This window comes from Lagopus muta, chromosome 26, assembly GCF_023343835.1.
Source record: "Lagopus muta isolate bLagMut1 chromosome 26, bLagMut1 primary, whole genome shotgun sequence".
NCBI classification, from domain to species: Eukaryota; Metazoa; Chordata; class Aves; order Galliformes; family Phasianidae; genus Lagopus; species Lagopus muta.
Genome location: NC_064458.1, coordinates 971,548 through 991,892, shown reverse-complemented (window position 1 = coordinate 991,892; position 20,345 = coordinate 971,548). Strand labels below are relative to the sequence as shown.

The window sequence follows — 20,345 nt, the reverse complement described above, 5'->3', positions numbered from 1 at the left end:
GGCGGGGGGCGGAGCGGGCAGGAAGCGGAGCGAACGGCTGCCATCTTGGGGGAGGGGAGATGGGGATCGGGGGGGAGGGGAAGGGAAAGGGAGGGTGATGTTGGGGGACGGGAGGGGGAGGTGGGGATCCTTGAGGGGGGGTTGGGAGGAGCCCGTGGGACACCATTGGGTGTTGGGGTGAGATGGGGGGGTCCCAGAGGAGGGGATTTGGGGTCATGGGGGTGGGGCGCCGATCCCGGTGGGAGCTCCGGCCCTCCCGGGGGCTGATGGGGGGGGAAGGGTCAACAAATCCCCACTCGCTGTGCTGCTCGCACGGAATGCCCCAACTCCCTTCTCCTCCCCCCCCGACGGGAGGGGTCACGGGGCGGGATCCTTCTCGGCACTCTTGGGGTGAGCTTCCTTCCCCCTCCCCGCTTCCTGCTGCTCCGTGCCCAGCAGCCCCGCATCCGCCCCCGGGACTTTTCCTCCTCCCCGGCACCCGCACCTCGTGCCTCGGCTTCCCCGGAATGAAGCTCTTCCCGGAGAGCATTTGGAGCTGCGAGGCCACCGTTGTGGCACAGGGCGGGGTGGGGAACCGTTCCAGCTCCGGTGAGGGCTGTGCCGGGCCGGGCTGTGCCGATACGGAACGTCCCGGCCCCCGGGGTTTGGCGGGGAGCCCGGCGCTCTGTGGCCGTGCCGGGGGTGGCGGAGGTCTGCAGCGGGCACGGTGAGCCCCGCGTCCCCGCATCCTCCATCCCCGTGCCTCGTGTCCCCACCGCATCCTCCCGTCCCCACATCCTCCGCGCTCCCGTGTTCACATCTCCCCACATCCTCATGCCCAAATTCCCGTCTCCCCAAGTTCCCGTGTTTCCACGTGTTCGTGTTCCCACATCCCCGCTTCCTTCCGTCCCCACATCCCTATGCCCTCGTGCCCACAGGTCCTTCCCCTGCCCCCAAGTCCCCTTATCCCCATGTCCCCGTGTCTCCAGGTCCCCAAAATATCCCCATATCCCCACGTCCCCGCCCCGTGTCCCGCTGCACCCGCGGTGCCCTCACGCTGCGGGGGGAAACGGAGGCACGAAGGTGGGGGGAGGGGGGAGAATTGCCCCTCCCGGTGCTGCATCGCCGCCCGAGGCCGGCAGGGGGCGCCGCTGTTCCCCCCCCCGGGGCAGATAAAGGCGGCGGCGGCGGCGGCGGCCGAAACACAGAGCGGCATCGGCAGCACCGGGAGGGACAGCGGGGCCGGGGGGGGGCATGGCGCGGCTGCTGCTGTGCTGTGCTGCCCTGCTGGCGGCAGGTAACGGGGGGGGGAGGACACCGGGCAGCTCCGGGTGGGCGCTGGCGTGGCTGCGGCCCCGGGGGGGGCTGGCTCTGCCGCGGTGTGACGGTGCGTGGTGCTCCGGGACAGCGGGGGGGTTCCAGGGCCGAGCCCTCAGTCGGGGCATGGGGCTGCACACCGCTGGTACGGGGCTGGTGGCCGCGTCCCACCACTCTGCCCATCCCGGGGATCAGCAGAGCCCCCGTCGAGTGGTGCTCGCGGTCATGGGGGGCCATCGGGGACCCCTCGGTGGGGCCACCCCCGGGTCTCGCTTTGTCCGCGTGGTGTCCCCTGGGCAGGGCCGGAGCTGCTCCTCCTGTTGTGCAAATAGGAACGGGGCGATAAGAGCACCTCTGGCACAGCCCTGCGCTGCCAACGAGGGTGTGCGCGGCCCGGCCCAGCGCGGTGTGGCATGGCACGTCCCCAGGGCTGGGGCGCAACGTCACCGCAGTGCTGCTCTCGTCATCCCCAGCAGTGCTGAGCCTAATGCTGCAGCGGCTTCGGAGCCTCCTGCCCTTCTGAGAGCTGCATTCGGGGTTGGGAGGGGCATCGTGCCCTCGGTGCAATGGCAAAAGCACCCGGAGAATGAACTGGGGAGGAGCTGCGGCCCCAGGGACTCTGCCCCATCCCTGCTGCTCCGCTCTCTCCTTAGGGACAGTCCATGGCCAGGAAACAACACCACAGCCCCAGCCCAGCTCATCCGTAGGTGTCACCACGTCGACACGTGAGGAGCCTTCACCCAGCTCAGGGGCAGCTGAAACACAGACGTTGCCACAGAACACAACTGCCAGCAAAGAGGCAGCAGCCTCTCCATCTCCACCGCACACCACTGCAACACCACCTTCACCTGCGGCCCCAAGCACTTCAGCATCTGAACCTCCCTCCAGCCCTGCAGGGTCACCATCTCTGCCCGTGACACCGGGCTCAGCTCTGCCGACCACAGCCCCATCCAACGGCCCCACCACATCAGCCCCATCCAAGCTGACCTCAGTGCCCAACCACACGTGGTCCCCAGGCACAGCGCTGACCCCGTCCTCTCCTGGGCAGCCCACCCCCCCTCCCAGCTCTGCTGTGCCCACCGCCAGCCCCGCTCCTGGCACTTCCTCGGCTCTCAGCTCCAGCACTGCGCAGCTGCTTGGGACTGGCAGCCTGGGTGAGCTCCATGGGGTGGGATTTGGGGTGGGGGGGTGGGGGGGCTGCACAGGGCTGCTGTCCCTTCCCATGTTGTGCACAGGGACTGGATGTGCTCAGGTGCCGTTGGGTGCTGCCGTGTATTCCTGTCCCCATGGGAGTCCCCGAATTCTCCTGGTTTGGGGGCTGTGCTTGCAGGGGGTGCAGATCCCATAGGGAGGAGGCTTCTGTCCCCTTAGACAACCCAAAATCTCTCCCCATCCACTTCAGTGAGGTATTTTGTGCTCCCCCTTTATTCCACGGCGCTGTGGGCTGGCGGTAGGTGGGATGTGACACAGGCACCCAGGTGGGCACCGCTGTGTGACGGGGTGCCCATCTCACCCCACAGCACAGCCCTCCTCCAAATCCAACCCCGGAGTGGTGGTGATTGTCTGCCTCTTTGTGGCTGTGCTGGTCGGGGCCGTGGCCATGCTGCTGGTGCGGCTGTGCCGCTGCAGGAAGCCCCACTTCCAGAGGCTGGACGAGGTGCCCATGGTGCGTGGGGGGCTGGGGGGCGGCGGGGGGCCGCAGGGGTTCCGTCTCTCACCCCATCTCTCTCCTTCCTTAGGGCAAAGTGTCAGAGGAATCCTCCTTTGCCCGTCACCCCCCCCAGGTGACCCCGCTGTGCCGAATAAAGATGCTGCAGCCCCGGCTTTGGTTTCCCATCTGAGCTGCACCCCCGTGGGTGTCAAATCCTCGGGGAGGGGGTCGGGGTTGGGATGGAGGTCCCGGGGCGCAGATGGAGGAGGAGCGCGGGGCGGAGGGGGGGGGGGGGGGGGGGGCAACGGTGCCCCCCCCCCGAGCGGGGTGGGCTGGAGGGAGGGCGCGAGCGGGCAGGCACGCACATCGCCTTCCTTCTGCTCGGCTGCACTCGGCCGAGGCTGCGGCACGATCCGGTAATGGGGGCGGGTGTGGGGGCTGGGGTTGATGTGGGGCGGCCACCCCCGACGTGGAAACGGTGATGGGGAGGCTCAGCACTGGGCAAGGGGGAGGGGCGCGTCGGTGGCACCTGGGGAGATGCCGGGGCTGCTCCTCTCTTCCGGAGATTTGGGGGCGAGGATTTGGGGCCTGGTGGTGCTCTGGGATGGGGGTGCGCGGCCATCCCCGTGGCTTCGGGTCCCCGTCCCTCGGATGTCCCTTGGGGATAGCGGTGAGCCGATGTCGGGGGGCTCTGGGGCGGCACGGGGGGCGGGGTCCGGTGCTTCTCTGAGCCCCGAGACGCCGCGCTGAGCCCCGTCCATCGCGATAGAATGGGAATGTAAACGGCCCCTCCGCTCCCCCCCGCCCCACCGAGGGGTGACGCGGAGCCCCCGCTCACCCCCACCCCCCGCAGCCACGATGCGACGGAGCCGCACAGCGCTGCCCTTCCTGAGCGCGGAGGTGAGACCGCACCGAGACCGGGCACCGGGGGGGAGCACTTGGGGGGCACCAGGGGTGCGCCTGGGGGATACCGGGGGTGTAACGGGGCGCCTGAGGGGGATCCCCGGTGGGAACGTCCCAGCACGGCGCCTCCGGGCAGCAATTAACGTGCTGATGGCGCTCGGAGTTAATTATCCCCCTAATGGGCTGTTAATTATTATTCGCCCCTGCGTAATTGCGCGCCGGCTCCGGGGGATTTTCCAGCGGGATCCCGGGGGGGTGGGGGGGGGGGGAGAGGAGGAACTCACGGAGCTGCCGGGACCGGGACATCCCCCGCTGTCCTCCCTGCATTTCGGGGCCCCTTGGGGGGGCGAAGACACCGGGGCTCTGCACCTCGGGCTCCTCACCGCTGTCCCGTGTCCCCCACAGCGCTGCCGCGACGTCGCCGAGGCCGTGCTGTCGGGACCGGGGCCGGGATCCCTGCCGGGCGCCATCCGCCGCCGCTTCTCCGGGACTCCGCTGCTGCCTCCGCTCGGCTGCCGGGGGGCCCCCGAGCCCGAGGGCTCCCGCGTGGTGTTCACCATCGAGGAGAGCGGCCCCAGCAGCGGCGACGAGGCGGACCCCCCCCGGTAAGCGGCGCCGGTGCGGGGCTGCTCGGAACTCAGTGCCCCGCGGGGCAGGGGGGGAACCGGAGGGTTCTGCTCAGCACCGGGGCGGACAGGGGGGGTACCAAGGTTACGGGGGGGGTAACGGAACCGGTTTCAGCACCGGGGAACGGACAGCGGCCCCGAGGGGGGGGTCGGGGAGGTGGGCAGCGCCGTCCCGTCCCCGCGTCCCGGCCCGGAGGTGACCTCGCTGCCTCCCCTGGCACCGCCGCGCCGTTATTTTGGGGCCGTTCCCGTCCCCCTCCCCCGGGGCCGTCCCCCTCCGGCCCGGCCCCGGCTCCGGTGTCACCCGCTGTCCCCCCCCCGCACACGGACACGTGTCCCCGCCCGGGGGGGGGGGGCCGGGCAGTGCCGTCCCGGAGCCGAGGACTGGCTGTCCCGCGGTCCGGCCCAGCCCTGCTGTCCCATGGGCTCCCGGCTGCCAGGCGGGGACAGCTCTGTCCCCACCCCGCTGTCCCAATCCCCCCCCCCGCACCCCGTGCCAGGCTGTCGCGACACCCCCCCCGATGTCCCCATGCTCTCACCCAGCGGGTCCCCTCCTCCGCACGGCTCCCCTGGTGCCTCCGGGGGTCCCGCGGGTGCCGCCGTGCCGGGGGGGCCCTTCCTGGCTCCCCGCCACCCCCGGGATATTTTGGCCCTCGCCGCAGACAGCAGGTACCGCTGCGTCACCGGGTCAGGGGGCACCCGGCTCCCACGGCCAGGACAGGGCCATGCGCGTCCCTGGGGGTCCCAACCGGCTCTGTGTCCCCACACTGGGCAGTGAGGAGGAGTGTGGGGGGACGAGGTTGGCTCTCGTGGGCCTCTTGGTGACACTGTGGCATGATTGCAGTCGTACGCGGGGTGCTCTGGGCTCGGCCTTGTCCCTAGGTGACACCATATCATGAGCACAGCGTGTATCCGGGATGCTCCAGGCTCGTCCCTTGGTGGCACTGTGGCATGTCCACACCGTGTGTCCGGATGCTCTGGGCTCAGCTGTGTCCCTCGGTCACACTGCAGCACAGCCATGCTGCGTCCCTCGGTGACATCCTGGCATGGCCGCTTCATCCGTCCCTGGGTGGCACTGCGGCGTGTCCCCACCGTGTGCCCGGCTCACACGGCGCTCAGCGTGGCGCTGCTCACATCCCAGCACAGCATCCTCACCCGACGGGCACAGCTGCCACCTCGGGGACAGGAGGGCAGCGGGCGGCACAGAGCCACGTGTCTGCAGGCCGTGCTCACGTGGGGCCGCAGGAGCCGTCGGGGCGCCGGGGGGGTTGGGGGGTGGGGGCGAAGCAGACAGTTGTTTAATTTCTCAGGCGGCGGGCGGGAGGGGATGGAAAGTTTCCCGGGGCTGCGGGGGGAACGGCCGCGCATTTCCGGCTCCGCACCGCTCGCATCCCCTTGGGTCCGGACCCCCAGCGCTGCGCTTCGGTGCCCCGATTGGGGCCATGCTGCCGTCCCCGGGGGTGTCGTCGCCGGTGGGGTCCCCGCGGGGCTCCCCCCGCAACTCCCCCGTGCTGTTCAGGAGGCTGAGGATGAACCAGAGCATCCGCCTGCAGCGCCGCTTCACCGTGGCGCATCCCCTCGGGTAAGGGGGGGTCCGAGAGGGGTTCCCAGCGCGTAGGGGTGGCAGTGGGGCAGTGGGAAATGGGGACACAGCGTGGACGCCCTCGGTGCTGCGGTGTGTCACCATCGGTGGGGACGTGGGGCTGAGCGGGGCCTCCGTGGCGGCGGGGCTGAGCTGGGCGGGGGGGCAGCGGTGGCCGAGGACGGGTGTGCTCATGGCGGGGGGGGCTGCTGGGCTCCGTCTGTGGGTCGTCTGCCCACAGTGGGGGCACGGCAGGCACGGCGGAGGGGCAGGAGGCGCTGACTCCCACCCTGGGGGGGCCGGGCACTGCAGGGAGCAGCAGTGTCCTCTCCAATGGTAACAGCACCTATTTTTAGCGGCCCCCAGCCCCCCCCCCCCGCTGCCTGACACCGCACTGCATGGAAAGTATTTCTGAGTTCGGCACCAGAGCCGCTGTCCCGGCTGCGTCCCCCCCTCCTCGACCACACTGCCCCCACCCCGGTGTGCCCCGCAGCCATTGTGGCGGGTATGTGTGTGTCTGCTCCACGTCTTGGTGACACCGTGCCCGGGTCGGGGCCGTCCCCGGGGTGGCTGAGCTGCACCGGAGGGGGAACAAACCCCCAATTGAGCCGCAGGGCAGGAGGAGCCACAATGCGGCTTTGTGTCCCCGTACCATCGGGGACGCGGGGCAGAGGCTGACAGCGGGGCCGGGGATGCAGCCAGGCGGCCGCTGCCCGTCCCGGAGGCACTCCTGCATCGGGTAGGTCCGGGGTGGGGGGGAGGGAGGAGGGACGGGGAAGCACGGCTCCAGTCCTTCCCTGGGGCGGCTCATCCCCGTCCCCATTGTGGCACTGGGAGGGGGACGGATGCTGGTGGCCCTCGCTGTGTCCCCATGCTCAGCCGTTCCCATGACCCGGGGGCAGCGGGGCGGCGGCTGCCACGGGGACAGCGCGGGGCCACCATCCCCGTCCCCGTGCCTCTCGTCCCCGTGCCTCTCGTCCCCCGTGGGCTGCGCGGCTTCGGATGGCACCGCCCCGCCGCGTCCCCAGGGCCCGGCGCTTGGCTTCCCCCGTGGTTTCTGTCCTTCGATGTCCCCTGGCTCCGTGCCCTGGACGGGTCCCCTGTGGGACTCGGCGCTTTGGGCTACGGCTGATGGAGACTTTCGAGGACTCGCGGCGGACCGCGGCGCCGGGGACGTTGGGACGAGGGATGACGGTGACACGGGGCGGCTCACCTCCAGCAGCGGGACGGGTCCCGGCCTCGCCCTGGCTGCGAGCGGGGACAGCAGCGGTGTCCCCAATGCTCCCGGTGCCCCCGCCGATGCCAGCCCCGTCCCCTATCCCTGCAGCTTTGACCTGGAGAATGGCCCCCCGGGAAGGGGCCCGCTGGAGCCGCAGTGCAGCCCGGGCGCAGGGCTGGTGCTGCAGGGCGCCTTCAGCCACGGCCAGCGCCGCGAGTCCTTCCTCTACCGCTCCGACAGCGACTACGACCTGTCCCCCAAGGCCATGTCCCGCAACTCCTCCACCGCCAGCGACCTGTAAGTCAGCCCCGACCCTCCGTCCCGCCCTCCCCCCGCCCCTCTCCCCCCTCCTCACCCATCTTTGCTCCCCGCAGGCACGGGGAAGACATGATCGTCACACCCTTCGCCCAGGTGCGAAAAGAGGGGAAACGTCCCCGCGTCCCCCCGTGCGCAGCGCTGTGGGGAGGGCCGGCGGCGCGCAGCCCATCCCCAGCCCCTCTCACACCCCCCAGGTCCTGGCCAGCCTGCGCACCGTGCGCACCAACATGATGGTGCTGCTGCACCTCCAGGAGCGCGTGGGCACCAAGTGAGTGGGGGGGCTGGGGGGGTTGGGCTGGGCTGGGGGGCACGGCGTGGTGCTCAGCTCTGTGCGTTCTGCAGGCGGGCTTCGAGCAGCAGCCTCCCCTCCGCCAGCAGGGCCGGCCTGTCCGGTGAGTGCCCCAATGGGGACAAACAGGGGCCCGGGGGGGAGGAGGCAGGTCGCTGTCCCGCAATGGGGGTGCGGTGTTCCCTCACCCGTGGGGTGCAGCGATGGCTTTGCCCTTTGGGATCCATGTCGGGTTTTCGGCGGCTCCATCCGCCCTTCGCACAGCGGTGGAGGTGGAACGGCTCCCGCTGACGTCAGACCTTCCATTAATAAATCCCTGGGCTGTGTGTGGAGCCCTGTGGGAGCCCCGGGCTGGGTGTCACCTCGGGGAGAGGCGTGGGGACGGCGTGACACCATGCTGTGCACCGGGGACGGCGTGCCTGGCTGCAGTGCCTGCTCAGTACCTCTCCCCAGCGCCATCCCATCACAGCCCCATGGGGATGTGGGCATCCCTCGGTGGGGATGGTGGGGCTGGGCCTCCACTTGCGTCCCCGTGCCTGGCTGTGACGCCGTGCTGCCCTGCAGCAGAGGATGCTCAGCAGAAGCTGTCGCTGGAGACCCTGGAGGAGCTGGACTGGTGCCTGGAGCAGCTGGAGACGCTGCAGACGCGGCACTCGGTCAGCGAGATGGCTTCCAACAAGGTGAGGACCGCCACCCTGGGGGTGCTTGCCCTGCCATGGGGGCACAGGGGCTGCCCCACACACCGCTCATCCCTGTCCGCTGCCGCCTGCAGTTTAAGCGGATGCTGAGCCGGGAGCTCTCACACCTCTCGGAGAGCGGCCGCTCGGGGAACCAGGTGTCCGAGTACATCTCCAGCACCTTCCTGGGTGAGTTCCTGGCAGGCAGGGCCTCCGCACCCATCTGCAGCAGCTGCGCAGAGCTGGGCACACATCACTGCAGTGCTGAGCCCCACTCTTTCACATTTTACAAGTCTGGGGGAGTGCGTCAGGGCTTTTCTGGGAGCTGCCCCAGCATTGGTGGCTTTGGGGGGTGTCGCAGCCTCAGTCCTGGCTATGAACACCGGTGCAAACTGGGGCGTGCTGGTGGATGCTGCTCTGTGCTGGTGCGTGGGTTGGCAGCTGGCGCAGGGCTGTCCCTGCACGGGGGATCCCAGGGGACAGCCCTACGGTGGGTGGGTGGGTGGGGGGAGCTCCCGGCAGCCCCCCGGCGGCCCCCGGTTGCCATGGCGTCGCGGTGCTCTCTGTGCCGGCTGACGTCAGCCATCGGGGGGGCTGTGCTCTCCCTCACTGCCGCGGCCGCGCAGACAAGCAGCACGAGGTGGAGATCCCTCCAGCGCTGCCCAAGGAGAAGGAGAGGGAGCGCAGGAAGCGGCCGATGTCGCAGATCAGCGGTGTGAGGAGGCCGGCTCACAGCCCCTGCCTTGCTGCCATCCCGCGCTTTGGGGTGCGCACGGAGCAGGAGGGGCTGCTGGCCAAGGTGAGCCCCCGCCCAGCGTGGGTCCATCCCCCGTCGGGGTCCCGGCTCTCGCAGAACCCCGTCCCTCGGTCCCCAGGAGCTGCAGGACACCAACAAGTGGGGTCTCGACATCTTCAAAGTGGCCGAGTACTCAGGGAACCGCCCACTGACGGTCCTCATGTACAGCATCTTCCAGGTGAGCACTGGGGGGGGGCTGCCCCCTCCTCACTGTTCAGATGACCCCAGCCCGGTCCTCCTGCAGGAGCGTGACCTGATGAAGACGTTCCGCATCCCCGCTGACACTTTCCTCACCTACATGCTGACGCTGGAGGATCATTACCGCGCAGACGTGGCGTACCACAACAGCATCCACGCCGCCGACGTGGCGCAGTCCACCCACGTGCTGCTCTCCACACCGGCGCTGGAGGTGAGCCCCGCTTCCTCGGTGCCACCAAATGCATCCATCGTGGCTGTGACCGCCTGTGCCGCCCTTCCCAGGCCGTCTTCACCGACCTGGAGATCATGGCCGCCATCTTCGCCAGCGCCATCCACGACGTTGACCACCCCGGCGTCTCCAATCAGTTCCTCATCAACACCAGTGAGCCGGGGGGAGCGGGGCGGCGGGGCTGCGTGTGTGGGGTCACCGTGATGCGATCAGCGCCATCATCCCACAGACTCGGAGCTGGCGCTGATGTACAACGATGCTTCGGTGCTGGAGAATCACCACCTGGCTGTGGGCTTCAAGCTGCTGCAGGAGGAGAACTGCGACATCTTCCAGAACCTGAGCAAGAAGCAGAGGCAGTCGCTCCGCAAGATGGCCATCGATATGGTGCGTGGCGCCGTGGGGTGCGGGGCTGTGGGGCGCTGCGGTCGGGCTGAGCACCCTGCCCTGCATGCCCTGCCCAGGTGCTGGCCACCGACATGTCCAAGCACATGAACCTGCTGGCGGACCTGAAGACCATGGTGGAGACCAAGAAGGTGACCAGCCTGGGGGTGCTGCTGCTGGACAACTACTCTGACCGGATCCAGGTGGGCACGGGGATGTGGCAGGAGCGTTGCTCAGCCCATGGCACTGGGTTGAGGTGGCGGCCCTGGGGATGAGGGCTGTCGGCTGAGCAGCGCGGTGCCCTGCAGGTCCTGCAGAACATGGTGCACTGCGCCGACCTCAGCAACCCCACCAAACCGCTGGAGCTGTACCGGCAATGGACCGACCGCATCATGGCCGAGTTCTTCCACCAGGGTGACCGGGAGCGAGAGAAGGGGATGGAGATCAGCCCCATGTGTGACAAGCACACCGCCTCCGTGGAGAAGTCCCAGGTTGGGGGCACGGCGTGGGGTCGGGGCTGAGGGGCACCGCGGGGGGCTGAGCTCTCCCTTCCCACAGGTGGGATTCATCGACTTCATCGCCCACCCGCTGTGGGAGACCTGGGCCGACCTGGTGCACCCTGACGCCCAGGAGATCCTGGACACGCTGGAGGACAACCGGGAGTGGTACCAGAGCATGATCCCACACAGCCCCTCCCCACAGCCAGAGGTGGGATCCGAAGTTCCCCCCGCTGACCCCGGCAAGTCCCAGTTTGAGATGACGCTGGAAGAGGAGGAGGGAGAGTCGGACACGGAAGCGGAGGGGCCCGAGAGCCCTTTGGAGGAGGACAACAGCGGCTCCAAGACATCGGCTACGGATGATTCGGAGTCAGCTGACACAGAGCATCTGTCACCTGGCTCCAGGGACAGGGAGGTGGACAACAGGAGAGTGCCTGAGGGGACACTGCCAAAGGACGGGGCTGGTGGTGGGTGCACAGCGCCGCATCCCCAGAGCGGCGGGGAGCTGTGCCTGGACACGGAGGGCAATGTCACATTCCTGCCCCTGGGCACGTAGCGGCCTGGCCGGATGGTTCCATCGCTGCTGTGGGGATGTGGGACTGAGCACTGCCCCAGAGAGGGTCGTGGGTGCTGCTGGGACTGGCACACAGAGCCCCAGAGGACGTCCCCATGTGGGAGCCGGGCAGATCCCAATGGCAGTGAGGATATGGCTCACCCCCTCCCCTGCTTCCACCCGGCATCCAGCTGCTGGGAAAGGTCCCCGTCACCACAAACAGGGCTCGAGGATGCTGCTCCTGCCCCATCCCAGCCCTGGGCACAGCAGCGCAGTCCCCACTCAGCACGGTGCGGCCGAAAGCGTTTTGGTGTCAGGGTGGCACACAGCGTTTGGTGTCCGGGCATCGCAGCACAACGCTGGCTGTGCGCCCACGAGTCGGAGGTGTTTTTACTGGGGGACAGCTTCACTTTTTAAAGCCTTTTGTAGCTCACTTCATCCCATCAGCCTCACCTGGGCGTGCACAGCAGGAGCTGCTCTGGCTGCACTCATTGCTGTTTGGCACCGTGGGCCCCGACGGGGCGGCCCCGCGACGGTTCGGTTTCTTCCTTCACCCTGCAGATATTAAACCTCGTTTGTTTCTCCACTCCTCTCCAAAGCGGACGTTGCTCCTCTCGTGGGCTCTGGGGGCACCGTGCCCGGGTCGCGATGCGCTCGGTGCCCCCGGGACCCCGCGGGGAGCGCGGAGAGCAGCGCTGTGCGCTCGAACAAAGCCGAACTCCTCCCTGGAAATGTCGCTCCGTCGCTGGCAAACACTGCCCACGAAGGTAAATATTTAATCGCCGGCTTGGCGCGGCGCGGAGCTTGCTCCCTGCTCTTCCGCATTGCTCCCGGGGGTGATTGATCGGCAAACACGGCCCCACCCGCAGCACCGCCCCGGCAAACCCCTCCCTTCACCCCAAAGCAACAGAGGGTCCCCACGGTCCCCCAGCCCCGCACTGCCACCCCCTCCTTTCGCCCCGCGGTGTGGGAGCCGCCCTCCTCAAACCTCCTGGGAGAGGAGAAAACAGCCGGATCCCGGGGCCGGGCGGGGGGCGGTGGGCGTCCCACGAGTGTGGTACTCTGTGGGGCGGATGGGGGCTCCGTGACCCCGGCCGTGGGGGGGGGGGAGGGCAGCGCTCGGTGCTCCCCGCAGACCTCGTGCTGCCCGCAGCCCCAAAGGGGGACCGGGGTGATGCTGCGGGCCAGGGTGCGGGAGGCCGCGCCTGGAGGTGGGGGATGGAGGCGTGGGGCCGCACTCGGGCCCTATGGGTGGTCTCGAGGCCTTCGGGCCCCGGCTGCGGGCTGAGCCCCCGCCATCTGCCGCGGCCTAATCCGCGCTCAGCCCGCAGCGGGGCCGTCGGAGGACGCGAGGTCCGGGGCGGGACGCGGCCGCCCACCTGCAGCGGGCATCACCTCAGGGCGCGGGGTCACCGAGAGCGATGGGCTCAGGGGCCCTAAGGGTGACAGGTGCAGCGGTGCGGGGCTGCTCGAACCCCCCCCCCTCCCCCGTGGCGGCCCTCCCCGCTCCCCCCGCCCCGCGCCGAGGATGGGCGCTCCCGCAGCCCCGGCGCCGCGCCCGGCAGGGGGCGTGTCCCAGCTCGGCCCCGCCCCCCGTCTGCCGGCTGCCAATCGGCGCTCCCCGTTTGCCCCTCCGTTGACGTCAGCCTCTCATCTGCATATCGCGCCACGCCCCCTCCGACGTCACCGGGCTCTGCAACCGCCGGGGCGGCGCGCGCCGCTGCTGCAGTCGCTGCGGGGAGCGCGGGGAGGAGGTGAGCGCGCGCCCCCGCGGCCCCCCCCAAACCCCCCCCCTTCCTCCCGGCCCCGGGACCCCCGAGCACCGGCGGCGGCGGGGGAGGCCGGTGGGCATCGAGCGGGGCGTTGGGGCCGCTCGGCAGCCGGCGGCCATTGAAGCTGCAGCGGGGGGGGGACGGGTTGCGAAGAGGAGGGGGGGGGACTGGGAGCTCCGGGGGGGTCCGCGGGTGCGCAGCGCTGCGGGAGGGGCCGGGGGGGGGCGCGGGTTGGGGCTGCGGGAGGCAGTGCGGGGGGCGGCAGGAGGGCACGGGGCGAGGGACAGCCGTCCCCACGCTCCCGCCCCCCCCTTCCACCAACAACATCACCTCTGCCCCCCCCTCCTACGGCAGCGCCCGGTGCCGGGCATTGCACGCAGCGCCCATCTCTGTGCACATTGCGCCCACCGCCGTGCAGCGCTGCGCGGTGCTGTGCCCCCCCCCCCACCCCCAGCACCCCCCGGTTCAGCCCCGCCGGGCGCGCTGTGCGGGGGCACGGCTGCAGGTGCCATTTTGCAGAGGAACTGCGGGAGCGGCTGCAGCGCATCCTGCCGGGCTCCGGGCCCCGCTCCGTGCGGCGGCGATGGGGCGATGCAGCCGGCAGCGCTGACGGCAGCAGTGAGGGCGATGCCCGCGGCTTTGCTACCGGCAGTGTGGGCATCGCGGCCGGCAGCAGCGCGGCCGTGCGTGTGGCGCTGCTGGTGGCGGCCGTCGGGGTGATGCACCCGGCACCGCTGCCGGCAGCCATGGGGACGGTGCGTCCAGCGTTGCGAGCAGCAGCTATGGGGGCTGTGCAGGGCTGGGTGGCAGCAGGGCAGCGCAGCACTCTGCTGTCCGCACGCACGCTGCAGCAGTGCCACGCAGCAGCACAGCCCGGTGCCACGGGGGCTGCTGGCCCCACCGGTGACCGCCCATCACCTCCTCCCTTTGCAGATGGCGTCCGCTACCGACTCCCGCTATGGACAGAAGGAGTCCTCAGACCAGAACTTTGATTACATGTTCAAAATCCTCATCATCGGTAACAGCAGCGTAGGGAAAACCTCGTTCCTATTCCGGTATGCCGACGACTCCTTCACGCCCGCCTTCGTCAGCACCGTTGGCATCGACTTCAAGGTCAAAACCATCTACAGGAATGACAAACGCATCAAGCTGCAGATCTGGGTGAGCGGTGGAGGTCAGGGTTTGGGCCAGGATTAGGGCCAGGGTTGGGGTTGGGGTTGGGGTTGGGGTTGGGGTTGGGCTGTCCTGGTGCTGGGGGCTGTGGGGTTGTCCAGCCAGGTGCTGCTGTCAGCTCAGTGTTGCATTCTGTGCCCTCGGGCATTCCTAAGGCAGCAATGCTGTGCGTGGAGCCCATCGGCTCAGCAGCAGTTTGGTGATTCCTGCATTATACATGGAGTGACCTGCAGGCAGTTTGCTGGCAGCAGCCGGATGCTGGCTGAGTTCTGTACACTGCATCCCAGCTTTGCCGGCAGTGCTGCTTACCTCTGCTGTGTGCACTGCATGCAGAACGGCCCCGGGGCGATGTGCCAGCAGGAGTTGGGTGCTGGCTGAGCCCCAGAGCTGTGCACACCGCATGGCTCTGCATTGTGCCCCCCTGACTGTGTGCTCCCCCAGGACACGGCCGGGCAGGAGCGGTACCGCACCATCACCACCGCCTATTACCGCGGGGCCATGGGCTTCATCCTGATGTACGACATCACCAACGAGGAGTCCTTCAACGCCGTGCAGGACTGGTGAGCGCTGCCCTCCCTCCCAGATCTATCAGGCACGGCCTTCCCTCCCTTCCTCCCCCATCACTTCTGTCCCTTTTTTGCCCCCGAAGGTCGACCCAGATCAAGACGTACTCGTGGGACAACGCGCAGGTGCTGCTGGTGGGGAACAAATGTGACATGGAGGACGAGCGCGTGGTGTCGGCTGAGAAGGGCCGGCAGCTCGCCGAGCACCTGGGTGAGCATGGGGGGGTCTCTGTTGTCAGCTCTGCCTCCATGCAGTGGCACGTGGGGCACAGTGTCCCTGTGACAGCGTGGGGATGCGAGCAGGTTTAACCCCCCCCCCGCCGTAATTGTGCTGAAGTCGCAGCAGAGCTGTGACCCACAGTGACCCCAGGGCTCAGCTGAGCTGCAGCCCCCCATTGGGTCACCCTCTGTCACTGTCACCACCCCATGGGCGTTGGGTGGCAGCACAGCCGTCAGCTGGCTCCACTCACTGAGCGTTTAACTCCGTGTGCTGGCAGGGGGTCCCAACCCGCACTGGGGGGCCCTGCATTGACCCCCCCCCCTCCCCTCCATATTCTGACCCCTCCCCATCTCCAGGCTTCGAGTTCTTCGAGGCCAGCGCCAAGGACAACATCAACGTCAAGCAGACCTTCGAGCGGTTGGTGGACATCATCTGTGAGAAGATGTCGGAGTCTCTGGATGCAGCCGACCCCGCCGTCACCGGCGCCAAGCAGGGCCCGCAGCTGTCGGACCAGCAGGCCCCCCCCCACCAGGACTGCGCCTGCTAGGGCCCCCCGCTGCCCCCCCCCCCCCACCTCCCCCTATTTTCCCCAGGGGGGCACTTTGCTGCTGATACCTCGCAGGTTCCCAAAGGGCCGCGGTCCCTCTCGGAGCCTGCCCTGCTCCCCCCATCAATTAAGCTGAGCCCCCCCCCCCCCACTGTCATTCCAACCCCCCCCCCCACCTTATTTATTTTTAAGCCTGGGATGGTAGGAAGAGAAAGAGAATCGCCCCCTTCTGCTTTTAATCCATCGCTCGACGAGCCCAAATTCCTCCAAAAAGTCCGGATTGTGGCCGTTTTGCTCGCGGTCCCCGGGGCGATGGGGAGGGGGACGGGACCCCCAACCCCCCCCCACCCCTACAGAGGGTCCCGGCGCTCCGGGGGCCGTTCCCCACCTCTTGTTAATTTGTACAAATAGATGCTGATCGCTGCTCCCGCCGTCTTCCTCCTTGTACATACGACAGACTCCTTGTAAATAGCCGTAGGTGTGACGCTGTGTGCGTGACCTGCTGTGCCGTGGCCGTGCTGATGCGTCCCTCGATCTCCCCCTCCCTCCCCCCCCTCGGTGTGGTTTCTCTGCTTGTGAAATATCACTTTTCAAAGCTCTTATTTAAAGGTGAAGAACCAAACACGGGGCTGTGGCCGCCCGGCGCAGCTCCTTGTGCCCGTATAGCGACGTGCTTCTGTGAGACTGTGAATACGTGGATATTGCTATAGCAATGACTGCCCCGGAGGTCTTGCATCCCCCTATTTATTTCTCCTGGAGCGCTGTGTCTTTATTTTACAGGTTTTTCCCTCCCCCTCCCTCTCCCTGCGGTCCCCTGTTCCTCCCTTTCCCCCTTTTTCCTATTTTTTGTGAAGTTTACTTATGGAAGAGTTACACTGTACTGTACAAATGTCAAAAGTGTCAAAAAAAAAAAAGAGTACAATTTCCTAAAAATCACTGTATTAAAGAAATGTTGTGAAGAAATAAATCAATGCTGATCAGGAGGGGCTCTCAGTTCTTCCAGGTGCCAGCGGGCGATTTTAGCAGGAAGGAGCTGCGCTCTTGAGGGGGCTGGGAGGCATTCTGGGGCATTAGGGGATGCTTTGAGGCACCTGGAGGCTGGACAGAATAAGGTCCCATGCTGGGAGGAGTGCTGCTCGGTGCCTGGGGGGCAAAGGTGGGATTTGTCACCTTGGCACCGTGGATGCAGTGGCAGCCACTCCCAGAGCCACCAACAGTGCTGAAACCCAGAGGGAAAAGGCCCCTGGAAACGTGTGTGTGGGGAGGGGGTGGCAGCAGGGGACACAGACTGAAGCCCAACGCTGCTCCCCACACTGGGATATACAGAAAGCAGCATCTTCACAAGCAGATTCAACAGCCCCAGCCCCCTAATGGCCATCAGCAGATGAGCTAATCAGCAGGATGTGCGCAGGCTGTGGCTGTCTCTCCAGTGCTCGCTGCCAGGCCCTGCAGTGAGGTCACAGCGGTGGGCAGGAGCTCCCAAAAACGTCGGGGTCCTTGGGAGCAGCCCCGTCACATCCCAGCGCTGCGCTGCTTCTCGGCACTGGGGGTTTGGTTGGGCTGCAAAACACCAGAAAGGGGGCTCGTGTGCTGCAAGCTGTGCCACGCTCCGTCCGTGTGGGGCAGCCAGGGCGGTGCTCACCCTGTGCTTGAGGTAGGAGAGGTAGGTGTCCCAGCCCAGCGTCACCGTGTTGACGTACGCCACCCGGTACATGGGGGGCACAAATTGGAAATTGAAGAACTGCGCTGCCGGCCACACGCACCAGTCGTACTGTAGGAGGGGATGGAGGCAGCTGGGGGTGCTGGCTGCTGGGCCGGGCATCCACAGGGCCACAGAGACAAGCAGAGGGGTGTGCTTACCTTGTAGAACTCCCAGAACTTCTCCTTCAGCTCCTGCCAGCTCTCCTCCAGGCTGTGGCCCTCCAGTGTGCCCATGCCTGCGGGGCAGATGGTGTCAGTGGGGTGGCCGAGGTTGGGTGTCAGCCCTGTGCCAGGCGACTGCCATGCAGAACTCACTCAGGAAATACCACACTCCCAGGATGGGCGACACCACCACCTGGTCGATGAGCACTTTCTTCAGCACCGTCCTCATCCCCCGTGCCGGGAAGGCGTTGTCCAACCACAGGTACCAGAAATGCAATACCGGACCCATGCTGCAGCCCACGGCAAACATGCGTCCTGCAAGGCGACACCCGCTGCATTATTGATGCGGCCCCGTAACCAGAGACGGCGACTCGGGCAGGGATCGCTGCCACCCACCTGTGCGTGCGAGCTGATGCTGGGCCTGGGGCTCACGGCGGAGCTGCCAGAACTGCTGCAGGGCATCGCCGGCCGCCAGCAGCGTGCCGCAGCTCACAGTGTTGGTCAGCAGCAGCAGGCGGCCCCTGAACAGCGGCTGCAGCAGCCGCCTGCCCTGCGACAGCATCCTGGGGGGGGGGGGAAAGCACAGTTCTCCCGCCCTCCCAGCACTTACCCCTCAGCACCCCTTCGGTCGCCTCGTGCCCCCCCGCCCCCTTCCCGCCATGTTTCTGCACCCCGGCGCCCCCCCTCCCCGCCCCCCTCACCACCGCCGCCTGCGGAAGAAGGGGTGACGTCACGTGACGCGTCACTTCCGCTTCCGGTGGCCGCCATGACAGGTACCGAGGCAGAAGCGCTGCGCAGGGCAGCGCCATGGCGCAGCGCTGTGCTGCGGCCCTCAGCAGACCCCCCGCCGTTCCCACACAACACGCTGGACGCTCTTTTCGTTTCCTTACACGATTATTCTCTTTATTCCTCGCTCGCAGCGCGGTGCTCCCCGCCGCCTGCATCCACTCCGGCCCTGCAGACCCGGCCTCAGCGCCTGCAGACAGCCCCGGCCTTCGGGCTCTCGGTGTCCTTGCAGGCCTCAGGTTTGTCCCCCTGCCACACACTGACGGTAGTGCCCGGCGGGGGGAGCACAGCACGTCCCAGAGCCCCCTGGCGGCGCCGGCCCCTCCGTCTCGTCCCCATCCCCGTCCCCGTCCCACCTGGTACAGCTGGCACACCAGCCTCAGCAGTGAGCTCTGGGCCTCCGCCTGCAGCTCGTCCGTGTGCTTCTGCGGGGAGACGTGGGGCTGCTCGTCACAGGGAGGATCCCCACGGCCCCCCCTCCGAGCCCTGAGCCCCCCCCTACCCCGTTGATGACGACCCAGGGGACGTATTTGTGCGGCGGGTCGAGAGCGTCCGTCAGCTGGGCGTTGCGGTGCATCAGGGCGGCCCCCAGCTCCCCCTGCGCGCAGGCGGTGATGCGGCCTGCATCCAGTTGCGGGGCATAAACCTGCAGGCACTGGGATCACAGCATCATAGAGTGCCTTTAGGCTGGGAGGGACCTTAAAGATCACGGAGGGCAGCCGCGGGGCGGGGAGGGGGAGACTGTCATACAGCCTTCAGGTTCTTGGTGGCGGAGGAGCCCGACTCCATGCAGAAGATGACAGGAAAATAGGTGGTGAAGTTCTCGGCCTCATGCATCAGGCAGGCCTGCGGGGATGCGGGGATGTGGTGAGCATCCCCCAAACCGTCCCATGAGGACGGGCACAGGGACAGCCTGGCTCACTTGCAGCATGTTGCCCAAACACTCCTCCGAGCTGTGCTGACACTGGAACTGCCACTTCCCAGAGACGTTCTTCTCCTGCAGGATGAAGCGGTGTGAGTGCGGCTGGCGGTGCGCACTCAGCAGAGGGCTGCAGCTGCTCCTACCTGAGCGTTGCCATACGGCACCAGAGTGATGTTCAGGACATCGGTGGGCAGCAGCAGCCAGGTGGTGAAGAGCTGCTGCACCAGGAAGCCCCGGCACGCCGGGCACAGGCTCTCATAGTACAGACTCAGCTGCACGGGAGCAGCTGTCGGGTGCGAGAGGTTGGCACAGCGGCTCTCTGCCTGCGAGTGAAAGGGTTTGGGGGCTGTGCCACGGTACAGCTGCAGCCACCTGCGGTTGCACAGCGTGGGGGAAAGTTGCTGGGATGGGGCAGGACGGAGCCTTGCGTGCGCGGGGAGGGAAGTGAGAACCGCAGAGGTTTGATGCAGCTGCAGGATTGTGCGTGTGGTGCTGGGGCTTTCCTCAGGAACTTCCGCCATGTATTCTGGGGAAAACCACAGCCAGTGGGGTCTGGACCCGCCTGAGCAGGGGCACAGCACCCACCGCCATGTGGGCTGCAGCCCATCCAGTGCTGCCGGACCCGCTGTTAGCGGTGCCAGCATCCAGAGCGATTCATGACAGAACGGGCTGCAAGGCTGTTTCGTGCTGAAAAAGAAGTGACAGCGGAGCCCGGGGATGGGACAGGGTCTGACTGCACACAGCTCTTCCCTGTGCGTGGCAGGGAGTGCCGCTGGATGCGGGACCCCAAGCAGCCCTGCTCAGAGCCAGCACACGAACCGGGTACCAGCACCACGTGTGAGCACCGTGTGCAGCTGCAGCCCCGCACGCCCCAGCCTCGCGCAGCAGCAGCAGCTGCGTCCCCAGATGGCACCAACACCGGCCCCGCGGCTCTGACCTGGCAAGCGACGGCGATCTCCCGTGAGCTGCACCAGAGGTGGGTCGGGTAATCACAGCCGGGCAGGGCCAGCCCCAGCCCCAGCCCCACGGCCAGCAGGGCCAGCGGCACAGCAGGGGCCATGGGGACGGCAGGGTGGCTGAGAGCCAGCGCAGAGACGAGCCTGTCCCGGCTGGGGCTTTTAAAGCCCGCCTGCACCCGCCTCCGCACTCCCTTCCTGCATGGCGCAACCGGCCTCCTCATGTGACACCGACGCCGCCGACTCACGTGGGGCCGTGGATGCCGCCAAGCCATCCTTGATGCCCCACAGCACGCGCCATGGGGCGGCGGAGGCTCCGGGGCACGGC

At 67.7% G+C, this 20,345-nt stretch overlaps 5 protein-coding genes across 12 annotated transcripts; 3 read left to right on the top strand and 2 right to left on the bottom strand.

Moving 5' to 3' along the window:
* The first annotated feature begins 246 nt into the window (after positions 1 to 246).
* LOC125685092 (uncharacterized) lies at positions 247 to 3,180 on the top strand. Its single transcript, XM_048927874.1, has 4 exons — positions 247 to 390; positions 1,950 to 2,450; positions 2,817 to 2,962; positions 3,036 to 3,180. The coding sequence occupies exons 1-4, from the start codon at positions 267 to 269 to the stop codon at positions 3,135 to 3,137; spliced, it is 873 nt and encodes a 290-aa protein (XP_048783831.1). The 5' UTR covers positions 247 to 266; the 3' UTR covers positions 3,138 to 3,180.
* Positions 3,181 to 3,800: 620 nt separating this feature from the next.
* PDE4C (phosphodiesterase 4C) lies at positions 3,801 to 11,801 on the top strand. Of its 7 annotated transcripts, none has more exons than XM_048927853.1 (15): positions 3,801 to 4,455; positions 7,386 to 7,574; positions 7,652 to 7,688; positions 7,790 to 7,863; positions 7,938 to 7,987; positions 8,449 to 8,564; positions 8,657 to 8,750; positions 9,188 to 9,360; positions 9,437 to 9,535; positions 9,602 to 9,766; positions 9,838 to 9,937; positions 10,014 to 10,168; positions 10,246 to 10,368; positions 10,474 to 10,649; positions 10,724 to 10,966. In XM_048927853.1, exons 1-15 carry the CDS (start codon positions 3,806 to 3,808, stop codon positions 10,842 to 10,844), a joined length of 2,322 nt encoding a protein of 773 aa, XP_048783810.1. In that variant the 5' UTR covers positions 3,801 to 3,805; the 3' UTR covers positions 10,845 to 10,966. The 7 variants fall into 7 exon arrangements, with proteins under 7 accessions (XP_048783810.1, XP_048783808.1, XP_048783807.1 ...); XM_048927851.1 differs by having other exon boundaries at positions 3,807 to 4,455; positions 8,452 to 8,564; positions 10,474 to 10,656; positions 10,724 to 11,801; XM_048927850.1 differs by having other exon boundaries at positions 3,808 to 4,455; positions 10,474 to 10,656; positions 10,724 to 11,801.
* A 1,060-nt stretch (positions 11,802 to 12,861) lies between these two features.
* On the top strand, positions 12,862 to 16,473 carry RAB3A (RAB3A, member RAS oncogene family). 2 transcript variants are annotated; one of them, XM_048927875.1, is made up of 5 exons: positions 12,862 to 12,969; positions 13,921 to 14,148; positions 14,602 to 14,720; positions 14,810 to 14,934; positions 15,300 to 16,473. In XM_048927875.1, the coding sequence occupies exons 2-5, from the start codon at positions 13,921 to 13,923 to the stop codon at positions 15,488 to 15,490; spliced, it is 663 nt and encodes a 220-aa protein (XP_048783832.1). In that variant the 5' UTR covers positions 12,862 to 12,969; the 3' UTR covers positions 15,491 to 16,473. The 2 variants fall into 2 exon arrangements, with proteins under 2 accessions (XP_048783832.1, XP_048783833.1); XM_048927876.1 differs by lacking the exon at positions 12,862 to 12,969 and adding an exon at positions 13,574 to 13,742.
* MPV17L2 (MPV17 mitochondrial inner membrane protein like 2) lies at positions 16,393 to 18,015 on the bottom strand. The gene is made up of 5 exons (XM_048927881.1): positions 17,750 to 18,015; positions 17,507 to 17,668; positions 17,351 to 17,427; positions 17,133 to 17,261; positions 16,393 to 17,050 (listed from the first exon to the last, which is right to left on the bottom strand). The coding sequence occupies exons 1-5, from the start codon at positions 17,913 to 17,915 to the stop codon at positions 17,003 to 17,005; spliced, it is 582 nt and encodes a 193-aa protein (XP_048783838.1). The 5' UTR covers positions 17,916 to 18,015; the 3' UTR covers positions 16,393 to 17,002.
* Positions 18,016 to 18,064: 49 nt separating this feature from the next.
* Positions 18,065 to 20,314, bottom strand: IFI30 (IFI30 lysosomal thiol reductase). Its single transcript, XM_048927867.1, has 7 exons — positions 19,999 to 20,314; positions 19,205 to 19,384; positions 19,062 to 19,136; positions 18,890 to 18,985; positions 18,642 to 18,794; positions 18,496 to 18,564; positions 18,065 to 18,388 (listed from the first exon to the last, which is right to left on the bottom strand). Exons 1-7 carry the CDS (start codon positions 20,290 to 20,292, stop codon positions 18,323 to 18,325), a joined length of 933 nt encoding a protein of 310 aa, XP_048783824.1. The 5' UTR covers positions 20,293 to 20,314; the 3' UTR covers positions 18,065 to 18,322.
* Positions 20,315 to 20,345: the final 31 nt, after the last annotated feature.